This window comes from Zosterops lateralis, assembly GCF_965231275.1.
Source record: "Zosterops lateralis genome assembly, chromosome: 15".
Lineage (NCBI taxonomy): Eukaryota > Metazoa > Chordata > Aves > Passeriformes > Zosteropidae > Zosterops > Zosterops lateralis.
The window spans coordinates 14,462,323-14,475,460 of NC_139775.1; the positions used below are offsets into that span (position 1 = coordinate 14,462,323).

Consider the following 13,138-nt stretch of genomic DNA (forward strand, 5'->3'; position numbering starts at 1 on the left):
AATTCTCTTGCTACTTTTCTTGATTTGGGGTTTGACAACCTTAATGACTGACTGGTATTTTTCAACTTCTTTTCTCCATTCATTTAGTGCTGTGTAGGAAGACAGAGAAAGAAATCCAAACAAAATCTCTCATCCCTATCTCAAATCCAAATCAACCCCACCTACCCCATGCAAAAAAAAAAAAAAAAGAGAAAACCAGAACTCAACATGCCTGGTTACTCTTCCAGAGGTAACTGCAAATATTGTGAAAATTACAGTTACATAGCAATGAAATGCAGAGAAAGTGCCCTTGGCAGGAAAGGAAATAACGATGAAGATATATTTCAATCTATCTTCAACAAGAAACAATAAAGATGAAGATGTATTTCTCCACGGATGGAATTTGCATGGAATTGGCTTTTCATTTAGGGATCTCACTGTGTGGTACCAAGCTCATTCATCAGCTCCACTAAACTCTACAAATCCCAAAACTGCAATTTCTCTGCTCCCAGACTGGAGCAGCAAGACTGGAAACTGCAAATTACCTTGCAAATATAATGCTTAAATCTGTTTTAAAATAAAAATTCAGTGTCTCCAGCACTGCCACAGGACACCAATAACCTGCACTGTGCTCACCCACAATCTCCAGGGAACTCAGTAATTATATTTGAGATTTGCATCTGCCAGTAGAGCTTTGGGGGCTGTTTGGGATTTTTTTTTTTCTCCCACGTAACTTAACAACATCATAGTCTGAATTCCCTGTAGGTTTTGTTTCTTCCTCTGTTGTTAATTTAAGGTTCAGGAAGCAGTTTAAACATATTCAGTCAGGGAATGAGGTACTTGCAAAGGCTTCAGAAAGGCACAGAACCAAATGTCCAAGAAATCAGACCTCAACTCTTCCCCTAAAATATGTACATACATTTACTGCACTCTTTACCTCTAATAAATCTAATCCAAGCTTTCCCCTAAATTCTTCTCTAGCTGAAATTTGTCTTCATTCAGAAAGTAATTTATTTGAAAAAGTGTTTCATGACTTGGAGCAATGAAATTTATCTAATGTATGAAATTTTTCTACACTATTTCTATACAAATTATGTACAAAAAAGACTCCAACAGAGAAGGTAAAGGTTGTGGAGCAAATTAGAGTCAACATTTCCAAACGAAATAATGAGTTTTACTTCACTTTTCCCCAAAAGCTGCTCAGACTATGAAAACAGATCTAGTCAACCCGTTAGTGCCAAATGCTGGCATTTCCTTTATAGTTCCTGGAAAATGAAGCCATCTTCACTTAGGATGGAAATAAGATTTATCATCAGTCTGTTGAAGCTTAGGTAGGAAGAGCTTTTATTTAAATATATGGAAATGAATGGATTGGAAAAAGAAAAAAGAGGTTCAGGCAACATAAAACTCCCATGTTTTCAAATTCCTTTAAACACTGTGACAGCTGTTGATAGATTTTGGCACATGCAACAGATTTCAGGAGATAAAATGGAATAAAAAACTAAACCAGACTGTCTCTCCCGCCCCTCAACAACAAAACCCTCTGGTAGTGCCACTTAGTGGGAGCATTAATTAGCCAGGCACTGCCAGAGGAAAATAACCAATGGAAATCTATAATCTGCACATTAAAAAGCAATAAAAGTAATCTTGGTTTAATGGCAATTAATTTGGTGTCTACCAGAAAAGCTCAACTCCCCACCCAAAGCCAGAATGAACTTTAATTCCTCCTCACCTGGAATGGGGTGGGAAGGGCAGGCAGAGGATGCCATTCCTGAGGAGGATCCAGGGAGGATGTGGCAGATGAGGAAAGGCAATTCCTGAATTCCTGACTGTCCTCAGCACTGACAAGAACCCCAGACCCAACAGTGATGGAAAAACTCAGCAGTGTTTGGCTCAAAGCCTCTCCTGTGATGGGCAAATTTCATACTTCAAGTCAAAGGCAGAGTGAGTTGGGGACTGATAATTAAAAATTACAAATTCCACTGCAAAACTGGTTCCTGCAGCCTCCTGACTTTTAACCTGAATCTGTTTGATTTGCTACACACTCAAGTTTCGAATTTGTTGCATGTACCAAACGTGACAATTAACAGGCCAGCCAAAAATGGGTCCTTCAGGTTTAACAAATCACTAAAAAACCTTGGAGCCATCCCCAAATCATAAGGAACAGAGCTGAAAAGCCTCTTCTGCAGCTCTCTGGAGCTCTCCCTGGGCTCTCACTGTCACCTTTAGGTGATGCAGTCAGAGCTGATGGCACAGAAAGTCACTTTTCCCAGGACAGCATTTCTTAAAGACAAGTCCCATCTGCCAACCCTTTTTGCAAAACACAACCCTGTGCACCTGGACAGCATTAGTTGGCCTCATCTTGTGTACTCAGCCACAAGGAACACGGGCTCACTGCTCTCTCTAGGAACTGCAATCCTTTTAGAAATGATAACTCTAGGTAGGCTCCCACTCCAGAGCTCTAAATGGCCCCACTGAGAAGTGGCTGCACTGAAGCACTTTCTCCACTTTTCATTTTCCAGCTCTTGCTTTCAGCACACTCCACTTGTGCCTGGCTCTTTTCCAGGGCCCAGTTCTAAACTCAATGTCCTAAAAAAGCCTTGATGACAAGTGACTAAACAGCACCCAATTCAAACCAATGCTTGAGTACTTTAAAAATGCCTCAACTGATCTTTATTTGACTTTTAGCAGATTTACAGGGATGCTGTACTCAGAGCTAAAGGGTCCAATGCTCCACTAAAGCAAATATTAACACATCACACAGCAGCTGGGTGAAAACTCCTTCAAAGCCAAGAAATTAGGCAGAGTGCAAGAGGAGAACAAACTGATCAACAGTTCTGAGTTAAACTGGATTATCACTTCTCCCTCTCTTTTGAAATATGAACACCCTGCACACCACAGGGCTGTAGGGATGCAGCAGGAAAGGCAGTGCTCCATGGAGGAACTTCCCAGGGCATCAGCCACCCTTTGAAACACTGCACTCCATCAAACAAGGATCTGGGAGCATTAACTGCCCAGGCTCAGCGTTTACAACTCAAACATCTGAACATTTCCCACACCAGGCAGGTTCTGTCTCCTCTAAAGTCCCTTTCCAGAAAATGAAGAACCTCCAGATAAAGGCACTGAAGAAAATAATGGCAAGACTTCCTGGCAGTGTGCACTGGCTTCATACCACAGCTTTTGATTCTCCTCCTTTACATCTCTAGCTCAGCTGAAGAACATGTACCCTTGCAGGTTTGTGATGCCTCCAGCTCCTGCCATGGGAATAATGAGCCTTGCCCTTGGAAAACTAACAGCATTCATCATTTATCTGTTAGAATATCTATCCCCAGCACTGCAGCCTGCACATGTATTGCCAAACAGAGAGTATTTCAGTTTTCTGCTGAAGAGAAAATGCCAAGCTGTTCTCTCAGGCTGCCTGCAAGTCCAGCCATGAACAGGAGTAGGAAGGAAATGCAAACTGTCAGGCCCATTCCTTCAAACTCACAGAATATTCACATCAGATACAGACATTAATAAGAACTGAGACTTTCCCCCCTTTTTTCTTTGAGGCACCCAGTGAACACAAGTTTTTCCACACTCTCCAGCATGTACTTACCCTCAGTTCCACCTCTTTGCCAAGTAAGTCATACAGGACTGCTCCTTTGGAGGTGATTTCAGAAGCAAGCTGTCTAGCTGCCTTCAAATCAGCAATCTGGGAACACAGCAGGAGAATCCCAAACATCACAAAGAATATCCATGATAATTCTCATTTTGATGCCGAAATTTGCACAGGATCAAAACTCTGCCAGAGGTTGTGCACTAGAATCAGAGTGGACAGAGTCTCTCTTGGCTTTAAAACAGTCCAGGTGAGGCTCTGTCAGGCACAGGTTTCTGAGTGAAAGCCCAAATATTTTAGGCCAAGGAAAAAGAAACCACAAATCTCCTCAGAATTGTGGCTCAGTCTGTTGTTGTGCTGCCCAGGACAAAGGGAAACATCACATTTTTCATAAGCAGAAGTAAAAACTTCATATACCAAAAGGAATGGGATAAGCCTGCAATGTAAGTGACGAAGTTTTGAGCATCTACCAAGTGTTTTTTTGTGATTTTTTTCAGAAAGACACATCAGACTTACACAGAGAAGAATCACTTGTGTGTCTGCCATTTTTTCAAGAATTACAGGAACATAGAATGGTTTGTGTGGGAAGGGACCCTAAAGCCCATCCAGTCCCACCCCTGCCATGGGCAGGGACATCTTCTACAGAAGTAGTAACAGCAATTCCTCTTATTTAGCAAAGTGCTGAGTAATTTGTGGTCTTTTTTTTTTTTTTTTAAATATTTAGAGAAGGTACTTTTAAATTATCTAGACATTGCTTTTATTTTAAGGGCTTGAACAGCTTTGATGTCTCTTTGGGTCACATATAGATTTCCCTTTCTTTCAACACAAATGGGCTGAAAATCAACTTTCAGCCAGTATTTTGCAAGCTCCTCTGGCTGCAAAAGTTTAGTTGGTGGAAAATAATTTTTATTCCAGCCAACAGCATTTCAATACAAAGAGAAGCAATTTTGTGCCACTGTTGCCTTGTGTTATGCTTCTGGTTCAGAGATCAAAACAAATCAGAGAGTCACAAAACCGCACTCACCGAAAGTGTGACTTAAAACTCTACCCAACGCCTTGCTAGAACATTCTCCACTTAAATTTCAGCTAAAAAACAGATGAGTTTTCCCCCAAATGAACACAAGAGTACCAGTTTTGCTTACTTTTGAGCCCAGATCAAACTTGAACTTGGTGCTGTCCTCCTCGGGGAGCTCGGCACGCTCCCCTCCCTGGGTGTTCATGGCCCCGTAGAGCACCGAGGTGACCTTGAGCAGCTCCTTCACCGCGTACCCATCGGCCTGGTACAGCCTCTTGGTGTTCAGCTTGATGTGAGCCTTGGTGGCCTGGGGCAAAAAAGGAGGAATTCAGCACAAAATTATCATTTATCTTCACTCAATGCTCTTTTTTGGGGCATCAAGGTTTGTTTAAGTTTTATCTGTCATGTATTTCAGGCTCTGTGGTGCCCAGGGGTGCAGTTCTGAGCCTCACATTAAGTGTCAGTCACCTCTCTTCAGAGATCAGGGAGACAAAAGAAATCTGCTGAATTTTTCTGCTGAAAACCAAGGACAACTTTCAGGCCCAAAAGCACAAACAAAGGTGGACTGAAGGGAGGAACAAGAAGGATGAAACCTCACAACTTGAATCTCTAATTGGACAATTAAACCCCAATATGCAAATAGACCAAAACTTATAAAAATATAAGATTTTGTGACCAGTCAATCATTTTGTGACCATTCCAAGTCTACTTTGGGTGTAGCCCTGATCAGGCCCTGTCCTGCCCAAGGTGTATCCTAAAGGCCTTTCAATAAATATCTACTTTATTCTCCATCTCTGTCCAGTTTCTGTCTCAGGTCAGCATCAATACAGAGTAATTCCTCCTGTTGGGACACCCAGTTTGCCTCATCATAATGCTGGTATTTCTAGAGGAATTTTTTCTGAAAGCTGTGTGCTTTCTGCATGTCAGAACATTTACAGAAAAACTCTCAAAGTATCATTATTTCTTCTCTGAATAAAGATCAGAAAAAAATTCTGTGCACCACTTAAATTGAAATTAAGTTTAAGTAGAAAGTAAGTGCTGCCCAGGTCTTGTGATGATGCTGCAGAGAGGTAAATTTCACCTTTAATGAGTTGCAAGAATAAGATCAGTTATCCTAATTTAACTGTCTTCTCTTCCAGCAGCACCTTCCAAATGTTTTTATTGTTTATCTCTAATTTTCCCCTGGCATGATATTAGTGATTTTATTCCCTTCCCTCCCATCTCTGAAAGGTACAGACAGAACAATAAGGAAAAAAAATATTAAGAATTCTAACATTATCTTTTTGGGCTTCCAAAAAATAAAGGGGAGAAATTACTGTCACAGAAAGGACACAAATGTTGTCCTTGAAATTCCTGGAAAATTTATATTAAAAATGAATAACCACAAGGAGCCAACCACAAATTTCAGATTAAACTTTGAGGGAATCTTTGTGGTGGCATAACTAAACAAGGGAGAAAAAAAAAAAAAAAAAAAAAAAAAAGAAATATTGATCACCGGCTATGGATCCAAAAAATAAGCTTAAAAATGACACATGAAGCACAAAAGTGACTTAGCATCTTTTCAGTGTATTTTAAAGATAAACTCCTGCTGAAATGTTTCTCCTTTGGGAATGCTGTAGCAGATAGAGCCTGTCCATGAGTCACTGGTGGTATCACACAGCTTTGGTTTTACAGTGTTCCTGGAGGAATTCACATTCCCTCAGGCTCTGACAGAGCAGCATCTTCAAGAGACTCAGATATTACAATATTTGGTACTATACAATTATAATATTTACTGAATAATGGACTGAAGGAAAAAAATCCTGTGAAACTCAAGAGAGAAAGCACCACACTTCAATAGTGGATTTGGCTCCAGCTTTTCCAAAGAAACAAAGCAAAGGGATGCTGGCCCATGTTTATTCAGGTGTATTTTGTCAAGACTTTCTGAGTTTAAAGACAGATTTTCATTTCCAATAAATATTTTCCTCTTGCCTATCTCATCCCAAAATCTCAACCCAGCAGAGGAAAATGACTCCTTGTGTCTGTTTGCAGAGACAGGACCCAGGGAATGGCTGGAGTTGTGTCAGGAGAGGGTCAGAATGTGGATCTCAGGAAAAAATCCTTCCCCCAAAGGCTGGTGAGGCACTGAACAGGCTCCCAGGGAAAGGGCACAGCCCTGAGGCTGCCAGAGCTCCAGGTCCCAACTCAGGAGCTTCTGTGACTCCTGAAAATTGAAGCCAAAACCTCCAGAACAGGCTCCTGATGTTGTGCACCCTGAGCCAGGGGAGTAAGAGACTCACTGCACAAAAAATACCTAACTGCTTTTGAAGTGCTGGTCTCAGAATGACCTCAAAGGAGGCAAGACACAAAGTGAAAACCTGGTACATTCACCTCCCTTCCCTCGCAGTACAAGCAATCTAAAAAATTAATTGCAGAAACAGCAAGTATTCCATTTCAGGAGAAGTGGGCATTGAATTGACAGGCTCTGTTAAACATCCCCTATCCAAAGGGGACTGATGCACTAAAATTACAAAGGATGTTGTTAGAAACAGGAGTTCCAATTTCAGCTCCATTCACCCTCAAGAGAATAAAATCAATGTTTAGGAAGAGGGGAAAAAAAAGGTTTTCATTCGAAGGCTACTTGAAAACAGAAAAAATACACAGACAAGTATAAATATTTTTTAGAATGGCACAACGGCACTGTGGAGTCAGGAAGACAACTTCACACTTGGAAAGTCACCTCCACCACTTCATGTCTGAGACACTCACCTATTTGATTTGTTGTTTCATTTTGTAACATTTCTAGTTTAATAGAACCATTAAAAACCACAGCAATTCATTCTGAAGATCAGATTATTAAAATGCACAATAAATAGACAACAAGAATGGCAGCAACAGCCAGAAAATTTGCTTAACTTCACAACCTGTTTTATTAATATCACGAAGCCAAATTTGTCTGTGATCTCTGACTCTTGCAAAAGGTTTTGGGCCCTTGGGTTGCTGAGTTTGTTTTCATGAATGAATTGCTATGAGCTGAACTCACTGGAGGTTTTCTGTTGCACTCTACTTCAAATCTGGACCCAGGTGGGCTTGAGCAGGAGAGAGGTATTGATCCCCACTGATCAGGGGAGTTTTTAATTGATTAAAAACCCACCTAAGGCAACCTTGCAGGCACTTCAGAACTTTTGGGTCTGGGAAAGAGACATTTGGTAAATTCTCAAAGTGCCAGGAACACAGAGCAGTAGCTAATTTGTGTGGAAAATTAACACCTCCTCACTCCCTGCTCAGTAAAGCAGAGCAAAGCTCCAGTTCCACTCCCTGGTGATGGATCTGTGCTGACATTCTCTTCTGAGACAGTTCTGTCTCCATCACATCTCCCATCTGCCCACGGATGCACAGAGCCATTAACTCCTGGGGAAGATAATTGTGGATTGCATGGACAGTGAATTATTAAGGAAATGCCTACGAGCTTCTCTCATCCTGGAAATGCTGAAAACCTGCAATAATCCCCACATTAACTTGTAATATTAACTGAGACTAAGTACAGGATGATTAAAGTAATTTCCATTCATTTCATTTTTATGAATCATATTATGTAATTCTCCAAAACCCCCTGGGATGTTTGACATTACATTATTTCTGCTCCCAGACTTGTCTTTGGAGGGGAAAACCCTTCCAAACAAAACAGACTTGCTCACTCCATCTCATGATGCTCCAAGGCTCAAAAGAACACTCCAATATGTACAGGAATGTACCCTGCTCTGAACATGGCAAAATTAAGAATTGAGAGAATTTATGGTGCATGCTAGTCACAAATGACAAGGGAAAAATTGTTAAAATGACATTTTAATAAGTCCTAAGATTTTAAAAAAAGTATTGTAATTCATCTTTGGTATCAGCATAAAAACTTGCATTGCTTCCACATCCATCTGCAGCCCCAGAAAGTTTTTTTCAGATAATGAAGAGTGTTAATCTAAGTATATTATAACATCAAAGGCTCATACTGCTTCAAAATAACATGAATTCTATGAAGGACAATGTTCTTTTATTCCAAAAGACTAAAAAAATTGATGGCCCAATCCAAATATGCTCATGCATTAAAAAAAAATTATCTGAGCAAAGAACACATGCCTTGTTCTATGGGAAATCTCATACAACAGATACCAATATATGGTTTTAGATCATAATGAAAATGTCAGAAATTATGATTATCCAAGCAGAGGAAAGAATCAGGCATTCAAAGTTAGCAATAACCATGGTGGGACCTCTTCTGAAACAATTTAAATGGTTTAAAAACATTTCCTATTTACAGCTGTGTCTTTCACTGTCACCTTTTAAAAATAAGGAGAGATCAGGATGAATACTGTTTTAGATCTTAATTTAGATCCCAATATCATATTTAGATCCCAGTTCTGCAGAGATAAGTACAGAATGTCAGTAACAGCAGGCTCTGGCTTCTTCAAATTTCCACCAGCACAAGACTCAGGATCACAGAATCATGGAATGGTTTGGGCTGGAAGGGACCTTAAAGCTCATCCAATTCCACCTCCTGTCACCTTCCACCATCCCAGGCTGCTCCAAGCCTTGTCCAACCTGGCCTTGGACACTTCCAGGAACAGAGAATCCCACACAAACTCAGCCACCCCTTGCAGGGAAACTCTGTGGGGTTAAGAGAGAAAGCCCTAAAGCTGCCCTGGAACCAGGATTTCAGATTCTCAAGATTTCAGCTCTGGGAAAGACTCACCATGAACTGAGCCACGGCCTTAATGAAGAACACCCGGTCCTGCTCCGTGTCCACGTCCCCAGGAATGTCACTGTGAGGTTCATACCTGTGCAAACAACACCTGGGGGTTACAACAATGTTCTGGTAACATTAAACAACCTGGCTTATCTGTGAGGCAAAAATCTAACACAAAGTGAGCATGGGCAAGGCTGGAAAATAAATGTGTAAATCAATTCCCACTGCAGGAATGCACACAGTGGGTTTGGACAAACTGCCAGAGCTGTAAAACCTGACACACTGCACCAGCTCATACCCAACATACTCCTTTCACAAGTAAAAGAAACTTATGGAAAAACAAACTGAACTCTGTGAAATGCTTTAAAAAAAATTCATGAGTGAGATGCAGAAACTTCTAGAAGTGGCCAGTTTGCAGGAAACAGGGAAGAATAAAAAGGAAAGTCAGTGATTTGGACTCTCAGTGTAACAGCAGCATTTTAAAGATTATTTAGGGAACTTCATTCAAGTAATTTTGAATGGTTGTGAGTGTATCCCTATTTCATTACAACTGCAAGAATATTCAGCAAATTTCTAATGACTTGGTGATCAAAGTTAATAGATATTAATTATTAATCCTGGCCGAAATTAGCAATCAGGTAAACTGGTCAATGTTGGTTTCAATTATAATATTCTATCTTATAATCTTAAAACACCCCTTGATTTTACACTTCAGCAGGAGAAAGAAAATAACAAATAATTCAGACAACATTTCAAAATCCAGAAATATTTAACCAAAGTCTATCAATGGGTTAAGTGGGTGTAAAACTGCACCTGGACAGTAGCAGATTAAAACCAAACCATTTTATTTCTTTTAAACATGTTGTGGATGCAGGACAACACCAGGCTGAGCCAACAGCTGTAGCAACAAGGCAAGAACTGGTTGGGTTTTGGTGAAGTTCCCACACCAGATCACTCCTGTTTGGATAAAATGCCAGACATGGACAAGCTGTAGAATTTGGAGAATATGTGAGATAGATAGGATACCTTTGAATGAGTGTGCAACCTCTGCCAGCACTGAGTCCCTGGTTTGCTACTCCAGGCTGGGTCATTAAGCTAAAAACCTGCAAATTACCACGTTCTTATCTGGTATTTAGAACAGCAGAGCTCAAGGAATGACTAAATATCAGTGAGTTCTCTGATTTCACAGCACACCATCAGTTCCAAGCACTCTCCACATTCCCAGCGTCAGCCCAGGATTTGTTGGTCTCATCACCGACCTTTTCACCAGCCACAGCAGCACCTCTGACACGAGCATGAAGTTTGGGGTGTGGAAATTCTCCATGGATATGATTCGAGGGTACCCCAGCGCCCTCATCATCTCAGTAAAATCTGAAAAATGAGCAAGAGCAGGTATTGCTTCTTATAGATCCAATAAGGGTATATAAGGGTATATATATAAGGGTATATATATATCAGGGTATATATATAAGCACTCTCCCACAGAGTGCTGCTTAGTTACCACGAGATACGCCCAGTTAAAAAATTAAACCTCGATAATTAACATAAATCGTAGCATTTCAAAGGAAAACACGCCAAAGTGGGAAACAGGCATTTTTAACGGAGATTCACAGAACTGGGAAAAAAAAAAAAAAAAAAAAAAAAAAAAAAAAAAAAAAAAAAAAAAAAAAAAAAGAGCAGACAAGCCTCTCCCTGCAAACACAACAACACAACACTCAATTGTGAATTGTGTTCCCTACGGCGGGGGGGTGCCTGTGCCACCCCCTGGCAGTGCGGACCCCTCCCAGGCAGGGACCGGCGGCTCAGCCCCGCATCCCCCGCGGCACCGCCCGCCGGCAGCTCCCTATGGGGCCGAGAGGAGCAGCAGGGACCCCCCGGGAGGCCCAGCCGAGGATGCCCCGTCCCGCCCGGCCCGCCCCAGCCGCGCTCACTGCGGAGGTCGCGGAACGACATCGCCGGGAGGGACCCGCGGCCGCCGCGGCTCTGGGGGAACGCGCTACGGCAGCGCGGCGGGGCCAAACCCCGCGGGAAGCGAAGTGTGCGGGCCGGACACTGAATCAAGAAGGGATCGCGGGATAAACCGGGGGAGGAAGAGCGCGCTGGGATTAGCGAGTTAATCTGTGACCGATCGCCACCGTGGTAACCAGATCAGAGCACTGAGTGCCGTGTCCAGGCCTTCCTTAAACACCCCCCGCCACAGCGAGTCCAGCGCACGCATGGGCAGCCCATTCTAATATCAGCCTTTCAGGGAAGAAACTCTTCCTAGTGTGACTCTGTTGTAGGATGCTTTTGGAGCCCTTTTTGTCCTCCCTTTAATCCTCTACTCTCCCCTCTGTATTGTTTCCACCAGAAAACCCAGATGGTCAGGGTTGGCAGAGACATTGGGGGGGATGTGTTTACCTGTGTCCCTTCCATAAGGCAGCCGGGAATGGGGGAACTTCTCCCATTCTGGGGAAACTCGGCATGACAACAACACCCCTCCCATCGAGCTGCAAGGTTTTCACAAATGACAACAAAGAAGAGTCAACTGGCAGACTTTGGGAGGGGCCAGAGATACATGAGGAAAATATTTTAATATGAATTTGGTTGATGCAACACCAGGGGTATATAAGACAGAAAAAAGCTGCAAAAAACTCATCTAAGGGCCGCCTATATATTCACAAATGTGTTTCCCGTTGCCACAAAGAAACCATAAACACAAGACACAAAATTCCTAACCCTGTACAATATGTAATATGTATATTATATATATTATATATCTTCACAGATCATTATGGTCAGGTCTGAATTTCTGTCCTGGATTTCCCTTTGTAAGCAGGTAATGGCTTTGCTCATGCCAACATTCCAGCTCACAGTTTGTATCCTGTACATCACCCATGACTCAGAACTCTGAAAGTTATTCAGAAAAAAAAGTCAATTAAACTGTACAGGTACATTTTTATAGAAAAATTGAGAATCCCATCTCTACAAATATTTTATTGATAACTACTACAGATTAGGCTTTGTTCTATTACTGCCCATAAAGTACCAGAAATGCACCAAAAGGCACAGGGACACTTCTTGCTTGTCTCAGAAGGACTTTGGGGCTCCTGGGGCTGCTGTTGGACCATGTCTGAACCTACAGAGCCAGGTGTGCCCAGGTGGGCAAGCAGGACAATGGCCCCTGAGTCAGCCATGGCATGGGCAGGATCAGGGCTGGGCTTGTGTCCCTGTGCTGGGCACTGGTGAGGCCACAGCTCCAATGCTGTGTCCAGTTGTGGGAGGACATTGAGGGGCTGGGGAAGGGTGCAAGGGAAGGGAAGGGAAGGGAGCTGGGGAAGGGGGTGGAGCTCATGTCCTGAGTGCAGGGGCTGAGGGAGCCTGGGAGGTTCACCCTGGAGAAGAAGAGGCTGGGGGAGATGTTCTCACTCTCCTCAGCTGTGCAACAGGAGATGGAGACAGGTGAGGGTCAGGCTCTGCTTCCAGGGAACAACAGACAGGACAAGAAGACATAGTCTTAAATGTGCCAGGAGAGGTTTTAGGTCGCATTTAAGGAGGAATTTCTTCCCATAAAGGCAAATCAGATATTGGAATGTGGTACCCACGACTATGGGTGTATGTGGTGGATTCACTGTGGGAGCAGATGTTCAAGCCAAGCCTGGGTGTGATGCTCAGAGCTTTGGCCTGGTTGCCACAGTGGAGCTGGTCCCATGTTGGACTCAGGGACCTCACAGGGCTCTCTCAGCAGAATTGATTCCATGACTCTGTGACCTCACAGCCTTTGTTGTCATGGCCTTTGGTGGGTGCTGAGTGTCCCAGGCCGTAGGTGCGCCCAGAGCCCGGGCAGGAG

At 42.6% G+C, this 13,138-nt stretch overlaps 1 protein-coding gene across 3 annotated transcripts in view; it reads right to left on the reverse strand.

Moving 5' to 3' along the window:
- CLUAP1 (clusterin associated protein 1) overlaps window positions 1–13,138 on the reverse strand; it is a 60,147-nt gene that overhangs the window by 37,447 nt on the left and 9,562 nt on the right. The window contains exons 1-5 of one of the 3 annotated variants that reach the window (XM_083872162.1): window positions 11,241–11,348; window positions 10,569–10,680; window positions 9,316–9,400; window positions 4,720–4,899; window positions 3,578–3,673 (exon numbers count right to left, since the gene is read on the reverse strand). In XM_083872162.1, the coding sequence (XP_083728288.1) occupies window positions 3,578–3,673; window positions 4,720–4,899; window positions 9,316–9,400; window positions 10,569–10,680; window positions 11,241–11,262 (495 nt within the window). In that variant the 5' untranslated portion in view covers window positions 11,263–11,348. Of the gene's footprint in view, window positions 1–3,577; window positions 3,674–4,719; window positions 4,900–9,315; window positions 9,401–10,568; window positions 10,681–10,810; window positions 11,172–11,240; window positions 11,349–13,138 lie in introns of those variants that run through there. The other 2 variants (XM_083872163.1, XM_083872164.1) reach the window with 2 other exon arrangements.